At 39.0% G+C, this 19,320-nt stretch overlaps 1 protein-coding gene across 2 annotated transcripts in view; it reads left to right on the top strand.

Annotated features, from left to right (window-relative positions):
- The window catches only part of Fbn1 (fibrillin 1), a 237,322-nt gene that overhangs the window by 179,860 nt on the left and 38,142 nt on the right, over nucleotides 1-19,320 (top strand). For both annotated transcript variants that reach the window (XM_020160570.2, XM_074065892.1), the window contains exons 39-48: nucleotides 349-417; nucleotides 514-639; nucleotides 2,087-2,209; nucleotides 2,848-3,006; nucleotides 6,239-6,310; nucleotides 8,449-8,574; nucleotides 12,077-12,199; nucleotides 15,759-15,884; nucleotides 18,128-18,244; nucleotides 19,014-19,142. In XM_020160570.2, coding sequence (XP_020016159.1) covers nucleotides 349-417; nucleotides 514-639; nucleotides 2,087-2,209; nucleotides 2,848-3,006; nucleotides 6,239-6,310; nucleotides 8,449-8,574; nucleotides 12,077-12,199; nucleotides 15,759-15,884; nucleotides 18,128-18,244; nucleotides 19,014-19,142 — 1,170 coding nt within the window. The remainder of the gene's footprint in view (nucleotides 1-348; nucleotides 418-513; nucleotides 640-2,086; nucleotides 2,210-2,847; nucleotides 3,007-6,238; nucleotides 6,311-8,448; nucleotides 8,575-12,076; nucleotides 12,200-15,758; nucleotides 15,885-18,127; nucleotides 18,245-19,013; nucleotides 19,143-19,320) is intronic.

Raw genomic sequence — 19,320 nt, 5'->3', positions numbered from 1 at the left:
AAAATGGAGACGGGGCTCCTAAGAGAATAAAAAGGGAATGATCTTTTAAAAGAAATAGGAATGGAGACAGGGAATGAAATAGCTCACAAGAATATAAGGCCAGGAAAGGAATCAGAGGATCTCAAGACTGAGGAAAATGGCCTTATATTTGGCACACATAGCAAAAGTCCTTAGAAAATGACAAAAGTACACAAACATGTTGACCTACTTCAGATGAGAGAAGCCAGGGCTAATGGACTCCTGGAAATGAATATTTTTGGTTGGATATGGCAGCATTTCTCTTGAAGTTATTATTTTTAAAAAGTTTTAGATTTGAAGGAACTCACTTTGAAAATTTTATTTCCATAGCTGAGTACAAAATTCTTTGTCCTGGAGGAGAAGGTTTTCGTCCAAATCCTATCACGGTGATACTGGAAGGTAATTCTGTTTCCTTTGTCTTAAAGTGTGTGCAGTTTGAATTTGCTTGGGTTTATTTACAGTGCTGAAGACATGCTTTGGTTTTCATTTGGGTAGATATCGACGAGTGCCAGGAGCTCCCCGGGCTTTGCCAAGGAGGGAAATGTATCAACACCTTCGGAAGCTTCCAGTGCCGTTGTCCAACTGGTTACTTCCTGAATGAGGACACCCGCGTGTGTGATGGTAAATGACCCTTGTAGGATGATAAGCTCCTGAAAAACCCAGCACACACTCACCATGAATCTGAGGGTTTTTCAGTATAGCACGATGGTCTAACCATGAACATAGCCAGGTGTATACGTCACTCACGTAGCCACTTGCACTAGCATAACCAAGAGGATGTAATTTCCACTGAGTCCGAAGTCTCCTTCTTTTCCAGAGAAAAGCGGAGTTTTATTAGGCGGGGCCATAGTCCTATTTATACCTGCAAAAAGTTCTGTTCTTCTTTTCCTTCACAAACACTTATCACCTGTACTAGTGTGTTTATTTATTTATTTATTGGTGGTACTGGGTCTAAGCTGAGGGCCTTGTTCTTGGTAGGCAAGTGCTCTACCACTTGAGCCACACCCCCAGCCTCTTTTGCTTTTAGCTATTTTTCAGATAAGGTCTAGTGCTTTTGCCTGGGGATGACCTTGGACTGTGATACTCCTTCCTCTGCTTCCTACATAGCGGGGATTACAGATCGGCGCCAGCATGTATGCTCATTCTTTGTGAGAGTATCTTGCTAATTTTTTCTTGCAAACTGGCCTTGAACCATGGTCCTCCTATCTCTGCCTCCCAAGTAGCTGGGATGAAAGCCATGAGTCACTGCTTCCAGCCCGGTACAAGTACATTTAAATGAGCTTATTTTAGAAGGCAAACCTTTGACTATATGATATAACAAGTGGTCCTGCTCAGTCTCTGTTACTGGGAAGATGAAGAATGTTGAATACTTTTAGGTTTCAGGACTGTGGAACATGGTGGGAACGTTGATTTTCATCTATATTTAGGAATCACACAACCAGCTAGGAGGGAGACCTTGTGTTTCCATGGGAAATAGTCTCCTGGCTTTCCCAAAGGCTTAGTAGGTGACACAAACAATTTATTTAAGTACAGTTGAGTCTCCCAGTGCACAAGACACAGATCTCAGACTCATGGAGCCAACAAAAATCAGAATCAACCCCTTTGTTTGAAAATGGGGGAGAGTTGAGGTATCTACTTCTATGTTGTCTTACCAACTTCATGACAACTTCTGTGTTGTCATGAAGCCAGTTGCTGATGGCTTCAGGATACATTGTATCCTTCTATAGATTTTTATGAACATACAAAAGTGTACAGTTGTCATTCTGAAGAATATTTGAAAATTATAATTTCTTCACATTTCCATCTCTGCATGACTTTGAGGATATTATGGACTCATTTTTTAGGAACTCATATCAGAAATCCAGAGTTGGTCAAATCTTCTTTCCTAAAAATGAGCACATGCATACAAAGGACTCTGTTGAGCTTAACACCTGCTATTCACGTCTGGATTTCAACATGCCTGGTAGATTTTCTTCTTTCCTGTCCAGATTTAAATTGACAGTGAGGACCTGACATTGCAAAGGGTGACATTTTCATAGCCACATGTCACTTTTTCTTTGGATTACAGATGTGAATGAATGTGACACTCCAGGAATCTGTGGTCCAGGGACATGTTACAACAATGTTGGCAACTATACTTGTATCTGTCCTCCTGACTACATGCAAGTGAATGGGGGAAATAATTGCATGGGTAAGTCCAAGTTTTTCTCAGTCATGCATGTTTGGCTCTCATCTGCAAAACCCAGTCCGGCAACTGGGCCTTAGTGCTGTGTTACTCATCAGATGGAGGGGGCTCTCCTACTTTTACTGTCTTAGTAAAAGCCTCTTCCCCTGTGCACCATCAGCTTGGCATTTTTCACCACCCCATGTGGGTGGTTGGGAGTTTTCTTTAAAATGTAATTTGGAAAATCCCAAACAACAGTTTAATAGTACTTCTTTTGTTTGACTTTTGGGTGTATCTTCATACAATTATATTTACAGCACCGACCTAGAGTATTAAAACACCATGAGTCGGAAATGAGAACCTTACTGCCAAATAGCAGTGGGGAATTGTTACAAGAGACTGGGTGGGAAGTCATGTAAAGTTTATTAATGCTATGGGTACAGAATGAGTTAGTTCTGTGGCACAAAAACCAGGGAGTATATTTCTCAAAGTCCTTATGGCAACATAGGAAGCTAAAAAGTTGTGTGTGTGAGCAGCTTTTCCTACCGTTATCAAAGTCAAGGTTGCAATACAATTCAAAAGAACTTGCTCCTTGGGTATCCCCTTGAAATCTGATGTGATTTCCCCTAAGGCACCATCAAATCCTTTTTCCTCCTTTCTTCTAGATATGAGAAGAAGTTTGTGCTACAGAAACTACTATGCTGACAACCAGACCTGTGATGGAGAACTGTTGTTTAATATGACTAAGAAGATGTGTTGCTGTTCCTACAACATTGGCCGAGCCTGGAACAAGCCCTGTGAACAGTGTCCAATCCCAAGCACAGGTGAATTTTATTTTCACTGTTCCCAAAACTAGAGTTTGATAAATCACCTATGAATTGTTGAGGGAAATCAGTCACAGCAGAGGAAGAAAAAGGTGCATGCTTTATCTTCATAAGAAAAAAAAAATCGGTTCACAAAGGCAAATGTTTATTCCACAGTTGACCATGGTCCTTTCAGCTGAAAATTTAGTCACAGAATGTGTTTTATACCTTAATTTATACTTGTAGTCTCAGTATATCATAAAAATATAAACATTGTCATTGTTTCAGAATTCGCCATATAATTAAAAGACTGGAAATGTTAGGCAAACCAATAGGACATATAAGTGAATCATAATTTGTCTTGTTTTTACTTATTTAAAGCTAGTCTTGTCCCTAAGAGAATTAAAGACAGCCTACAAAGATGTAACTATAAAATAAGAAATAAAGTATAAGGCAAGCCAGGTGTGGTGACTCATTCCTATAATCCTAGCATCTTGGAGACACAGATTAGGGTGCTCAGTGGTTTGAGGCCAGCACAAAAAGTTCACAAGACTCCCATCTCAACCAAGCTGGATGTGGTGGTGCACAACAGCTATGTGGGAGACATAAATAGGAGGATCATGGTCCAGGGCAACCCATGCTTAAATGCAAGACCCTATCCAAATAATAATGATAATAGTAATAAGGTAAAAAGGACTGGGAGGATGGTTCCAGTCCTAAGCTTCTGTCTAGCTAGGGCAAGGTTCTGAGTTCAAATTCCAGTACTGCCAAAAAATGAAAGAAAGAAAGAAAAATAAGCATAAGACAAATGGCAAACAAGAGTAAGAAATTCAGCATAAGGAGCAAGGTTAACACACAGAATCCAAGCAGGGAATTCTTACACACTTGTCAGAGATGAGCAGTAACTTTGGCTCCATACTTTCTAGCAGCTTACTGGAAAAGGGAGACATGATCAAATATAAAATTCTCAGTACCATAAAGGAAAGTACTTTTCTTAATATGGAGACTAGAGAGAAATTTCTTCTTACATTCTCATAGAGGAAACAAATTATATATTGTTCCTTTTAAAAAAAAAACACCTAAATCACATTGTTTAAACAAATGAATATTTCGGTACAGTGTTCTGACATCATATGGTATGTGTTATGTATTAGATATGTCATGGTGGCATTATTCCCAATCTTATGATTTGAATTAAGTGAAATTATCATGTAAGGTATTTATCAAGGTATTCTGTAGTGCCTACTCCATTCTGCACAGTAATATGCAAAATATTAAATCTATCGCTTGATTCTGTCTATGTATACAACAGAAAGGGTTTTTTAGTAAAATAATACTATTCCATCCATTGCTTATTCCAGAAATAATGTAACAACCACCACTCAGAATTATGATTCACTTCTACTGTCCCAAAGGTTTCTAGAATGGGAGTCAGTAAACTATAGCTCAAGGGCCAAATCCAATCCAGCACATGTTGTTGAATGGTCCACAAACCAGGAGTGATATTTTACATTTTAAGTTGATGGAAAAACCAGAAAAATAATTATTTCATGATATATGAAAGTTAAGTTACATGAACTTCATATTTTGGTACCCATTAATAAAATTTTATTGGAAAACACTCACAGTAACTTATTTACACATCGTCTACCCTGATTTTGTGGTAAAGTTATATTGTTTTGACACAGATCATATATCCTCCAAAGCCTAAAATATTTAGTCTCTGACCCTTTATAAGGAAGTCTGTAGACCTTTGATCTTGAACAATGGTCTTCTACACTTTTGATCATACATTTTTTTTTGGTGGTACTGGGATTTGAACTCATGGCCTCACACTTGCTTGGCAGGCACTTTACCATTCCTCTACCACTGATCATACATTCTTATTGGTAAAATTAAAAAATCTTGGGGTTTTGCACACTTGGCATGTAAAAGTATATATGTGTATTTGTTTTTTAGTTACCTTGAAATTGCATTTATTATTTTTGCAAACTGTTCTAATATAAAATATAAACAAAATTAATTTTTTAGAAGAGGTTATGTTTCCCTAAGGCAGAGGCGATCCCTTGTATTTTCTATTTTCTCCTAGTAGATCATTGCACATTCCCCTGGAGGCCACTTTGGAGAATCTTGATATAGGTTCATTTGCTTTTACAAGTGACTATCTGAATTTTAGCAACCTATATTCTCTTAATATAACACACAAGATTGTTTCTTCTTGTTGAATACTGGGCAAATCTAGTCTTGGCCTTTTGTTGGCTATGAAACCTGTACATATTTTAAGAATTCCTGGAATTTTTCTGGATAATCAGTGTCAGCTGGCATGATACTTGTTGGAAGTGGGCGCTCATACGTTAGGAAATAAAGCACTAAGAGAGGAATATGCTACATTTTAGGGGCATTTAGCTGTGAAGTGGGGTCTTGCTCTATTGCTCAGGATAGCCTCAAATTCTTTAGGTCATCCTGAGTAGCTGGGACCACAGGTGCATGCCACCATACCCAGTTCGTGCTATATTTTAACTAAAATACTTCCAGAAATCTTTTACTAATTTTCACTGGGCATGACCTTTAAGGCAACGTCCATGTTGAGTTTAGATGGATACACACACTATCACTTAGTCATGATCTCCAATTTCAAAATCTCTGAGTTAGAGAGGACCACCAACGGCATTTAGTTCATCCTTTATTATCAAATTTAATGCATTCAGGTGAGAGACTGAGAGAGGCAGACGCAGAGATGGCGGAGGAGGAAGAAGGGGAAGGGACAGGGCACTGTATCAACAAAAATTAAAGTGACAGGGAAGGTTGGTTGGATGAGCTGAATTAGTCATTAATATATCTGATGTCAAGAACTTGATACCACCTCCCCCAATTTACTGAGAAGAGACTTCTGTACACATTCCTCAAACTTAGGTAAATTCCTGATGCCAAGTAGAGAGAGGTTCTCCTGCCAGTCTCTGGGTTCAGAGCTAACAATATTAAAAGCAAAATATACACCCCTACAGGCAAGGGTATAGGAAGCAGTGTCACGGATGTGGAGAACCTCTGCTTCTCCACCATTATCAGTCAACAGGAGATCATTTTCCCTTCAGTGTTTGTCTTGTAGACAAGGTTATATCTTGTCTGCAAGTTTTACCTTTTATCTTAAGTTTGTTGAATACAAATGAATACATCTCAAGAATGTTTAGAAAGTCACTTCTGTCCATTCTTGCTCTTTACTGAACTCTGCCCCTTCTTTGTTTAATTTTTGTAGATGAATTTGCTACCCTCTGTGGAAGTCAAAGGCCAGGCTTTGTCATTGACATTTACACTGGACTACCAGTTGGTGAGTTATAGGATGTGTGCATGCGAAGACTGCCAGGACTTTTTTTTTTCCTTTGTGTTAAAAAGGGGAGTATATACTATTATTTTCTCAGTTTGCTTCCTTCTTTTTTTCTTAGAAGGAAAATTGTTAAACAATGCTTTGAGCTTTATTGAAACACTGGTTCTTAGTTTGAAACAAGCTGTGCAAACACCCTTTGTCACTCCACCTCATTGGCAGCAGTATTTGTTACTCATGATTAAGGGAACTGGAAGGGTTTCCAGAACTTACAATCAAGCTTAGTTAAACCAACCCTAGGCATCAACAAAGGGAGAGATTCTGGGAGGAGGGCCAGTTGACATTTGGGTTGACTGTAATTCCCAGTGTTTCCTTCTGACTAAGATGAGAGTAATAGGACTTTTCACACCAATCCTTCCATGTAGGTTGTTCACATAAAGCCCTCCTTGTGAATCAATGCTGTCTCCCATGGCCTCTCCTCAGGTCATCTGCTTGGAGAATTTCAGATGTGAAATAAAAATCTTTTCAACCTGAATGAGACCTCATCTGGTAACTGAAGCAGAGACCACTACGGTGGCAGAGATGCTTGTACTAGATTCAGAAGAATTGTATAGCGTTCAGCCAACATGGGCAATGCCATTGTTTAAAACCAAATAACCTGAAAGTAGATGGAAAGCTATTGCATTCTCAGTTTTTCCCCAGTGTCATTTGTATGCATCCTCCAATGCCGTCTTAAGTCTGGGTAGTTGTGTCTACTAGCAAACATCATCACTTGCTTTGTTCCACCTTCTTCCTTATAAGCAAACCGAAATCCACATCAGCCTTTCCAGTGACCTTGTTTAAGAAAACAAGGATCTGTTCCAGCAATCAGCCTGAATCTCTGAGTACCAAATCCATATGGCTCCGCAGTCCAGTCAACGTCCAAAGAAACTTCATGGTTTGGAAAGAAAAACTGCTAAATGACATTGGCATGGAACACCTGGCCCTAGCTACTTTGTTTTTCCCTTTCCAAGACAGATCTTTTAATCTCCCCAAAATCTGTGATCAGAAGATAAGTGGTCTCTAACAGTGATAGTTCTTCATGGGGCAGACTAGGCATGTTGTACCCCATCAAGGTCTGGCCTCTAAAGTTGGCAGTAAGCAAAGACTTGAAATGGTATTAGCGTCGTCCACCAGTAGGTCTGGGAAGGCTCCAAACACCATCTAGTCCAAATGCCTTGCTGTGCCTGTGAGAGGAGACAGAGGCCCAGAAAGGGGAAGGGACTCACCCAAGGCCACCTAGCTAATTAATAACAGAGCTGGGATCAGAACCCAGTTCTGACTCATAGCTTGCTTCGCCTCTAGCCCTTGAAAACTGGAAACATGATATTTAGCAATATACTTATTGTTACCAAATTCCACCATGACAAAATATTTAGACGGCTGAAAAACTTTGTTTTATTTGAGCTTTCTACTCATTTCTGAAAGGTCTTAGGATTGTTGGCATTTAAAGTCCAGTTGTATGGGTCTAAAACTATAGTTTGTTTATTAATATAAACTTTTCCAAGCTGAAGTTCAAATAAAATCCAGACAGGAAAAGAAAAACTTTAATATATTTATTTGCTATTTTATGCCTAAAAGTGGCTAGAGATTTGACTCAGTCCATTATTGTTAAACTTAGTAATAATACATCACTTACATTTAAAACAAATAAATGCAAATACAATACTTCATGTTTTAATCCACAGTAAAAGAATGGATTCTGAATTAATTTTTATTTTCTGATAATACATGATTGTGATGTTTGGAAGTATACAGACTACAGTGACAGTCTTTCCTAACTTCACAGTCAGACCCTACTTAATTGGTGTAGCCGCAGTGCCCGGTGGATACAAAGATGCCTCCTATCTGTACAAAGTTGATATTCTGAAACAAAACCAAAAAGACAGGCACTAAATCCACATAGACACATGAATGTCTAGAATGTGGTTTAGTTATTTCAATTTGCTATTCACTGATTTTTTTTCCCACTCCTATCATCACTGCCCCAATGTACACACATGCACACACGGGCATGCGCATGCATGCATGCACTTTCAGTCCTGTCACTCTGCACAGGGATCGTGTGCTGCACTGTTACTCACACGTGACTTCCCTGTCTCCAGATATTGATGAATGCCGGGAGATCCCAGGGGTCTGTGAAAACGGAGTGTGTATAAACATGGTTGGCAGCTTCAGGTGTGAATGTCCTGTGGGATTCTTCTATAACGACAAGTTGTTGGTTTGTGAAGGTAAGTGGTGTCGTGACTCTGTCATATCCAGAAATGAGCCAAGTGACAAGCTACTTAAAAATGCAACATTGAGATTTCAGAAATGCACCGAGCTCTAGAAATAGTGAAAGGCATGGTAGAACAACATAAAATTTCATGCAAAAAAAAAAAAATCACTAACTCCCAGAGGAAAAGCCAGGACATGCATACTGCAGCTCCTCCCCCCAACACACAATGTATTAGATTTTCCAGGTGATATGAAAGAGCTAAAGTTCCTGGGTGTGTCCAATAGATTACTTTTGTTTCACATTGTTTGAAAGCAAGCATGAGTGCACAGTCATCTTTAGTCGAGTCTTAAAGTCAGAGTTCTCTTCCAAAGAGACCTTGCTACTCCCAAGTGAAAGCAAGGTTAATACAAATATTCCAAATGCATGAGAGAATTCTAAATGGCAAGAACAGCAAATTTGATTTTATATGAAAAATATTCACATGAATGTAAATAGTATTTGTTTTCATTTTCAAATTGCCTCCTATATTTCAAGTTACTTCATATATTCTGTAATTCTAAGCATTCCTTATAGTATGTCATCATTTTTCCTAAATCTGGGGAAGATAGTGTTTTTCCACCTTTTAGTAAAAGGGATTGTACTGGTTAATAAATATGTTATGTGCCCTAGGATAACTGGAATAATTTTCAGTTAAATAAGCTTCAGGCCTCTATCAGAGTTTTATGCATTTAGAAAGAATTATTACCCCTTGGAGTATTATTGTAGCACAAACATCAACATTTTAATGTTAAAAAAACCTTTCATTTTCTAAATTAGGGACAACTTATATACCACAAATAAGGTTATATTCTGTTAGTAACCACGTACTTGTTAAGTTCCCTTACCAACACTTTTGATCACTATGGCCAAGTGGGCATATGTCATTTACCCTGCGTGCTATGTGGGTTGTGGGAATTGGGGGTAATAGCCACTCAGAACCTTCCTGAGGAGACAGCTAATTCAGATCTTGGTCCTAGTCCCAGGCTTTTGGAAACCATTAAGAATCAGGTGCCCGGAGAGGAAGCATGGAATAGTAGGAGAGTTAGATGGGAATCCATGGCAGATGACCTAGTGCTAGAGGTGACTGCCTTCCTAGAGCTGCGCTCTTCCCTCTCTGATACCTGCCTCAGGATGCCTGCCACCCTCTCTTGCCATTTCCCCTTCTCTTCCATTCAGAGGCCTCTTGGATTATTATATTGGTACCTCTTTGCCACCTTTATCTGCTAAAGCAGCAGCCCTTGGTCAGAACCCAAAGGCAAGGCCACCTGAGGCCACCAAGTAAGCCTAGACCTTGCAGCATGTATGAGATGGAAAATATACAGCCGTGCCACTCAAGGTACCTTGCTACTAGGGTATTATTTAATGGACACTGTGTGGAAAATGGTTTCCATTTTCCAGAATATTCATGTTCAAGGTGAGTGTATTAAGAGATTCATTCACTTCCTAACATGCTGTCAGTTTTCAAAATCAGAAAATGAAGCTTGATTTCATACTTACCTCAACAACACTGAAATTAGAAAAGACTCCAGAAATGATTTAGGGAGCTTTTTACCCCAAGATTATACAAGCTCAGAGTTAGGCTGGCATGTCACAGAAGTGCTTGACCATGACACCATTTGGCTTTTCCAATGGCACAATAGACCTTCTGTGCTTCTTTATACCCTTACCAGCCAGGTAGACTTAGTGGGTGAGGCCATGTGAAATCCATCATAATGAGGATGACGTACTTGGTCCTCTTGTGTCTGCTGTGCAGGGAGGCAAAATCCACCTCTCCTTGGACTGAAATTCCCACTCCCTGAAGCTCCCACTATGGTCCTGAGGTTTACCTCCCACAGAAACACATGTCAAAGAAGCATCTGATAATATATTCGCCACCCCTGTGAGAGCTTTGAAAAAACCCCGATCTGGTGCTTAGGGCTGGAGAGCTGACTCTCACCTGTGTTCCGGGCTGTTACTGAACTTAGACAACTTGATTGTGCCATTGGAGCAGGGGAAAAGGGAAACATGTAATTCACCCCATACATAACCTGGAGTGAGATTACGCTGCAGTAATTTTTGTGAAGCCACGAATTTGAATTGTTTTAAGTACCTGGGTTTTTTTGGTTGGTTGGTTGGTTGGCTTTTTTTTTTTTTTTGGTAGACAAACAATCCCCTGACCAAAGTCAAGGCTCTGGAGTGCTCAATACCCATTTTACTCTTTTCTTAGCTATTAAGAGTTGGATTGTTCTTGGTCATTTTTTATAGCCTCTCCTGTTAGGTCTCCTTTATTCGACTGATTTGAGGCTGTAATTTAAGCATCAATCTCTATAGACCTGCAGCTCAAAGCACTGCTGTCCACGGACCAGAACACTCACATCACCCAGGACCGTGTTAGAAATGCAGACCCTCAGGCCATTCCCCAGACATGATGCATCAGATTCTGCCTTTCAGTCAGATCCCAAGTGATTCCCATTGACATTAAGGTTTGAGATGCTCTGCCTTATACTCCTTGCAACCTTCCAGACAGTTGTAACCTTACTGAATCATAAAATTCTGGGCTTTGAGTAAATTCAAGACTTCCTAGGATATTCGTCTATGCCAGGTTAAGTCCTGGCCCCTAGCAGTCAAGTTTCATGATATTTTTTTTTTAAAAAAAACAGGAACATCATAGAGTCCATAGTAGTCATAGTCAAGTTCATACATTGATGAATAACATTGTTAAAGTGGAAAGTTTAGATAATGGGGTTTCAGTCTTCTGCTCTCTGTTTTTACTTACATAGACTTAATTTTCTAGGGTACTTTTGGGTTCACATAAAAATTGAAGAAAGGTATAGATATTTCCTATATGCCCCTCAGCCCTAATCATGCATAGATTCCCCTATTATCAACATCTTCCACCGGACAGATGGGTTTGTTGCAACTGATGAACTTACATTCACACATCGTTATCACCCAAATGGGTTTAGCATTGATACTATACATTCTGTGGGTTTGGACAAGTTTATAAAGACATGTATCCTCCTCTATACTATCACAGAGTAGTTTCACTGCCCTCATACACCTACTCACTGTCCCTCCTCTCTAACCCTTGGAAACCACTGTCTCTAGAGTTCTGCCTTTTCTAGGATGTCAGGTGGTTGGAATCATAAAAGTAGCAAATTATTCAGATGGGTTTCTTTCACTTAGTAATATACATGTAGGTTTCTCCCATGTCTTCTCATGCTTTGGTAGGTCATTTCTTTTAGCAACTGAGAATGTTCACTAATATCCATTTTCTGAATGACCCAGTTTATTTACCATACATTCCCATATTGAAGGACATTTTGGTTGCTTTTGAGCTGCAGCAATTCTGAAGAAAGCTGCTATAAACATCCATGATGTCTTCTCAATAGAGCAGATCAAAAGAAGGAACTGAAAATCTGTTTTTATGTGAGGGGTCTCATTGACTCCACACCAGGGTCTCTTGTCCTTTGAATTAAATTTTCTTCTGTTTGCAGATATTGATGAGTGTCAGAACGGCCCAGTGTGCCAGCGTAATGCAGAATGCATCAACACTGCAGGCAGCTACCGCTGTGACTGTAAACCGGGCTACCGCCTCACCTCCACAGGACAGTGCAACGGTATGTAAAATGGATGTGCCCACCAGAGGCCATCTCCCCAAGCTTCCAATACCTGCATTTCCTTTGATTATTAGGGCTGGAGCATACAAGAGTTAACATGTAGATGGACAAACTCTAGTAACTAAGTCAGAAAAAGGAAAATTATTAAAAATGTCTAAGCATTTATCTTTTACTCTCTTCATAGGTGAGATGTTTGCACAACCGTAACAAGATCATTTTTATAAATAGGTTTCAAGTTTGACTATCTGCTGCTGCTCCCCTTGGAAATACCTAGCCCCACACATATGCACACACTCCCCTCATCAGTATTCAGGACAAATTCTTCTTCTTCTTTTTCTTCTATTATCATTATTATTATTATTAGCATTGGTATTATTATTATTATCATTGTTATTATTATTACAGAACACAGAGTCTGATACCTGTTAGACAGGCACTGTGTGATTTGAACCATGCCCCAGCCCCTTTTGTGTTTAGGTATTTTTCAGATAGGATTCTACCCAGCCTGGAAATTGATACTCCTGTTTCAGCTTCTGCATAGTTCGAATGACTGGCATACATCAGCATGCCCAGCTTTTTTGTTGGGATGTGGTCTCGTTATCTTCTTAGCTTCTTCTTTTTTTTTTTTGATTCAGGCTGGCCTTGAACCATGATCCTCCAGATCTTTGCCTTCCCAAATTATTTTTTAACTTCCATAGTATCTCCCCTAGGCAGGTAAGTTTTCACCATCTTCTCCACATACCCCAATATAGACAGTGAAACTGTCATGAGCTGAACTACATCAACCTGAATGAATGAAATTAACAAAACCAACAGCATCTTGCTTCCAAAACATCTTACATACAAAAGATCACTCATGGAAGGCAGCAAATATTAATAGTCTTTCATTAGCTCTAGGCTCCTACAATAAATGAGAAACTCTCCCCTTGAGTTTAGATATTTTTGTGGTTCACCTGTGTCAAGGTTGTGGTAGAAATAAGAAGGATGAGTGTACTGTCAACTTAAATTGATGGTAAAATTATTCAGTATTTGATGGCATCTTAGCCAGTGGTATGAAAATTAAGGCAACTGGTGTTTCGATCTAGAAGCAAAAATAATATCTGAGAATGATTCTCATGTAAGTTTTAAAGTAATTATAAATCCTTGAATTTTTAGCAAAGAGGTCAGGAAGAATGTGTTATTCTCCCCACGGTTCATTTCCAAGCGAGTTTCCTGGATATTTTATGCATTTGTGAATGAAACAACTCAGGGGAACATGGTCAGATTATCCTTGGATTTCCTTGCCTGCCAGTGATTAAGTGGTAGAAAGTACATGGCTCTCTGTAGGGTATTGCTCATTGTTTTATGAGACCTTGGTGGGAAGAGGGTGTAATAGCAGAACAAAAAAATCACTTTGAGAATCAAGACTTGTTTTGTTGAGTTTAAAGGACCATGTGCAAGTATTTAGCATTTTGTCAACAGAGCTGTTGTTATCCATGTATTAAAAATACAGAACAGGAAAAGTGGGGACGTCTCTGATATGAACCACAATACCCCTAGTGAAACTTGGCAATCACACCACTTCCCTGCATTTTATTCTTAATTTATATTTCTTTGGAACTGGGTGAAATAATTCCAGTAAAAATAAAGAATTGCTGATAATACAGAATGTGTCATTTCACACCATTTCTCAGTCATGCATAAAGTAGGACAAAGTTATTTATAGATCAAGACAAGATATCCAGCCATAGACCACTGGGGCTGAAACCCTCTTGAATTTTCTTGTAGGACATTAACATACAAAAAATGCATATGATGCCACCAGGGTTGTGTCCTGTGAATTTTTTTTGTAGCTGAAAGTTCAATTTCCCTTATTCATTGAAATCTCCAGAAGAAAGGTAGTATACTTGAATTATGCAACCATTCACTCTCTAGGGTTGAAGTCTTCATTCTGGAAATGTCCTCATTTCCATCCTACTTTGAAAATCTTTTAAAAAGTCTTTAAATGCAATCCCATCCTTGGTAATTTTCAGACACAGTGTAGGTGTAAAGTACTCCTCTCTGCCAGTGTTTAAAATGAAAAGAACTAAAACTTTCTCTCCACCAAATGATTTTTGTTTAAATCATCCATGCATTGTTTTCAAGCCCCATGTCACAGCTGCCTTTTTGTTTTACAAGTAAAAGTTCCAAGTACTCCATATTTCATTTTTTAAACGATCATGAAACAGGACAACAAAGGAGAAAATTAAGCATCCCTTTCTAAAAGATCCCTATGTTATTTCCTGCTGAGACCCAGACACATAAGACAGATGTGGTCCCCTGCACACTCCCCATCCAGTACTGCCTGAAGGTGACAAAGCCATTCCTCAAGGTCAACTCCCTTCACTGAAATTGGGAGTGGAAATCAGTTTCCCTTGCCCATCCTGGCAAGGAATTTTCTCATTTTAAATAAATTTTCTCAAATGGGAATAATCCTAAATTGTTAACTAGCATTTCTTCATAAGCTAGCAATAGCTAGATAGTTGGAAAAAAATGGTAACCTGTGTATATGAAATGATGATTCCTGTCCTGGGACAGGCAGTGTTGCTCTAGGCAGCAAAGTACCCAGTCCCAATTGCTGTGGGCTCAGTAGAGAGGATAGGCGAATGGTATGGATCTTCAACTAAGAGCAGTGTGCTGTGTGCCCTGCAGCATCTACTGCAAAGGTGGGATACCAGGAGAAACAGGATGGTAAATCCCCTTCAAATTACACTTATTCTAAACACAAAGTCTTGAAAACTTGAAAAAAAATTAGAGACCTAAGTAGGCATGTAGTTATGTCATTTGTGAATTCATGCATTAAATTCTTCCCCTCAGATAATCAGATTTCCAGAAAGCAACAAAGATTCAGTTGATCATAAATACAATTTAGAGCTTAACGAATGGCAGATGCAAAGAGAGAGTACTTTCCTTTGAGCAAATGTGAATAAAATCAGAGAAACCTGGTTAAGATTGCCAAGTTCTAGAAAGAGCCATTGTGGCCACAAGGAGTTGATAAGATGAAATGAAAGGTCATTAGGAGTAAGACGAAACAATGAGGGGACACCTGAACCCGGGGCAATATAGTCTGTCCGTCAAGAAAGACTTCTCCTTAGCAACCAGATTTGCTTGATATAAATTTCCAAAGGGAGCCATCAAGTGCTCATGATTTGCAGCACCAAAGCCTAAACAAAATTGCTTCAATTAATTCCACAATCTGAGGCGCTACTTCGGCAGATAATCAAATAGAAATGCCCTCTAGCTTGGGTTTTTCTCCCCAGTCTACTGTTTTCTCCTCCTTCAGAACTTTTTTTTTATACTGCCTCTGGTTTGCATTATTTCATGTCCTGCTAACATGCTCTGAAAGTAAGTTTGAACTTATCTTGAGGCATAAATAGATGTAGCACAAGTGTGTGCCTCACAAAATTAGGTTGGGATTAACCCTGATGTTAATACCTAGAAGTAAGCTATTCAATTAAAAATTTATCTTCTAAGATTCCAGTTAAGAAAACAAATGCTGCTTTGAACATAAATCTCCACTCAAGATGCTTTTTATTTACAGATCGCAATGAATGTCAGGAAATCCCCAACATTTGCAGCCATGGACAGTGTATTGACACAGTAGGCAGCTTCTATTGCCTTTGCCACACTGGTTTTAAAACAAATGCTGATCAAACCATGTGCTTGGGTAAGTATGTAATTATCATTTTATTTTGTTCTTCCATGCCTTATTGAAAAAAATTCATTTATAGCTAAATTTGCATGAAATTTAATACTAAGTTTCAGTAATTATTTTACTATTTGAAGAATAAAAATACATCCTATTTAATCTTTGGCAATCTGAGCATGATAAACCTGTCCTTTGATATTCATTAGGCTGTTAGTTTAGGAAAACTTTTTTTTCTTGTGGTGCTGGGAATGGAACCCAGAGCCTCTTGCATGCTAGGCAAGCACTCTGTCATTGAACTACAATCCCCATCCCTAGAAAAACTTTTGACTAAAGGATAAATTGAGAAAAGCATTAAGGCAAAATTAATTTTTGTTAATGTGAATTTAGAGTATGTGTATGACTATTTTATTTACTTTTGGGCGATACTGGGTTTGAACTCAGGGCTTTGAGCTTGCTAAGCAGGGGCTCTACTGCATTAGCCACACCCCCAGCCCTTTTTGCTCTGGTTATTTTGGATAAAAGATCTTGCTTTGTGCCCAGGCCGACCTGGACTGCAATCCTATTTGACATTTCCCACCATAGGTGGAATGACAAGCGTACACCATCATGCCCAGCATTTTTCCTGTTGAGATGGGAGTCTCGTGAAGTTTTTGCCCAGCTGTCCTTGAATTGCTATCCTGATCTCTGTCTCCTGAGTAGCTAGGATTACAGGCTTGAGCCACTAGCACCCAGAGTGAGCATTTTTGAGAAAGGTCTATAGTTTGTGCCGGATCATCAAAGGAACTTTTATAAATCCTATAAAGGAAACAGAAAGTGAAGAATCATTTTTTCTAAGGGAAAAGGAGCTCAAGATTTTAAATCTTTCTTGGTTTTAGTACTGTCAGAACGCTGACTTAGAATAGACTTCAAATGTGTCATCAATCATTTTCTCACTTTCCCTCCTTTCTTTCTACTTTAAAGCAACATCCATTAAGCCTTTGGGGGGACTTTAAGAACACGAATCACTTTCACAGCTGGAAGAAGAACAATGTAATGTTTAAACTGCTTCCCTTTGGCTATACCGAGGAGCATCCATTAGTGAACATTCTCATAAAGTTTGCCTTCTCCAGAGCGAGATAGTATTTTAAGTGAAAGGAGTACAATCAGTCCTGCTCCAGGACATCTAACCCTTGCATAACCATGAGACCCTGTTCAACTGTTTTCTCTTTTTTCCATCTGAACTTTCTGTGACCCTCTAACAAAGGACTTCACCAGCTTGGCTACAGATGAATCAAGGCAGATGCCCTGTGCCTTGCTGCTCACCAGTTGCTGGCATAGTGACTCATCTGGATATAGTCTTCATCCACACACTCATTAAACTTGCTTTGGAGTCAGCAATAGTTTCCATATTTGGGATCACAGATAATTCTTCATGTCCAGAAGTTGAAAGGGAAGGCAATCCTAATTGTTATAAAATCATTATAATCTTCTATCCTTCCACATTATCTGTGCTCCTCCCCATTCTGCCTCATTCTTTCAAACCGGCAGTAGCAATTTTCTTTCATTTAAAATCTTAACTTCCTCCTTAATGTAGTGAGCACCTACCTACTCTTTGTAAGAAAGATGCTTTAGTGAAGCACAAAAACATTTAAGATGCCAGAGTTGCTTTACAAAACAGCCAAAGGGAAAACATCATAGACCATTAAAAAGACAATAACGTAAGAGTGTATGGGTCAAAGTACTTAAGTACTTGGTGGGAGTTTTTAGTGGTGACTGTGAAAAGGGAAAAGATGTCTTAAAGCAGCAGGTTCACTAGAAAGTTCAGTTATTTTGTTAATGATTGCAGAGTAATGCCAGGTGAGTCACTGCTTTGGGGTCAATTGGAGTGAGAATCCTAAAAGTTGACATTTGCCAAAGGTGGCAACAACTTAAGACCCAGATGCACTCAGAATTTTTTTTTTCCAATTTCCAGTGAAAATATTTGAGAAAAGTGGTAAGGGTGGAGAATTCTAGAAGTAAATAGAATAAAATTATTCTTTTCCAGTTCTCATGTCCTTAGCTTGCCTCCTTTCACGTGCCAACCATGGGAAAGATTTGCTCCCAAGGTTTAGAACCTCGCCTGGTGGTTTCTCAGGAAGCTGTCATTGCTGGAATGCGTGCCCGTACATCAGGAGCTTCTCAGCCTACACAGGAGACTGCGTGCAGCCCGGATGCTAGGGTCAGGGACCACGTAAGGCTCTCCCCATTAATAACTGTTTCTCTTTGGCCTTTCTTCCTCCTAGACATAAATGAGTGTGAAAGAGATGCCTGTGGGAACGGGACTTGCCGGAACACTATTGGTTCCTTCAATTGTCGCTGCAACCATGGGTTCATCCTTTCTCATAATAATGACTGCATAGGTGCGTGTGCAAAGTGGAGCATCGTCAAAGGAAGTCGGCCTCACCTGTGTTCTTTGTAATTTTATCATATCCAGTTATTCTTTATTGAAATATATGCCATGTTATGCATAATAATTGGTCACAGGACTTATCAACCATGATGTGTTAATTCCAAGTCAAATACAGTAACTATATCCACTACTTTTATTGAAGTACTCCTTGGTAGCTTCAGCTTTTATATCTACTTTGGTGTAAGTTAAAGAAATTTCCAATTAAATGAAATTAAGTTTAAATTGATTAAAATATACAAGAGCAATCTTTTATGTATAAATTACTGGCATGTCTCACTTCAGCCTCTCTTAAAAGAAATTAATTATTGAGTGTATAGAATTCTCCTTATAAGACATGCTAGGAAACAGTAATGAACCAAATATTGTATTGAGCTTGATGCTAGCTTTATAAACTTTAATTGCAATACTAAGGAATGACATCAGTTGAATTGTATATCAGTTAATTGGTTTTAGCTTTTAAAAATTAAATCTAAAGAAAGGTCAAGGTGAAATAAGTATAAAATTTTAATGTGAATGATTAGCCTTCTAAAATAATAATGTAATCTTTTTGTTATACTTAGGAGCTTAAAGTCAGGTCTGTTTCTGCAGACCAGATCTTCACTGTCATTTTTTGTGTTTGGCTGAGCCTTTTATGACTACTGAAATTCAGAATAAGTATGGCTGGGGTTTTGATATTTTCTTTGGACTACATCAAAGGGTTTTTTTTTTTTTTTTTGCAGATGTTGATGAATGTGCAACTGGAAATGGGAACCTTTGCCGAAATGGCCAATGCATCAACACTGTGGGGTCTTTCCAGTGCCAGTGCAATGAAGGCTATGAGGTGGCTCCAGATGGGAGGACCTGTGTGGGTGAGTGCAGGGCTCACAGAGACCCGGGGGAAACTCCTAGACACCTTCGCAGAGTCAGGCAGACTCCATTCTAATCCCTTCTGGAAGCCTGGGGGAAACTCAGAGTGGAGGCACATTAATCTTGCCTGTAAAGACTTTACTTTTTAAAATATACATAGATGGGTATTTCTTCTTATTT

The sequence above is a fragment of the Castor canadensis genome, chromosome 2 (assembly GCF_047511655.1).
Source record: "Castor canadensis chromosome 2, mCasCan1.hap1v2, whole genome shotgun sequence".
NCBI lineage: Eukaryota > Metazoa > Chordata > Mammalia > Rodentia > Castoridae > Castor > Castor canadensis.
The sequence above is the reverse complement of the archived record's forward strand: the minus strand, read 5'-3'. Positions and strand labels throughout refer to the sequence as shown.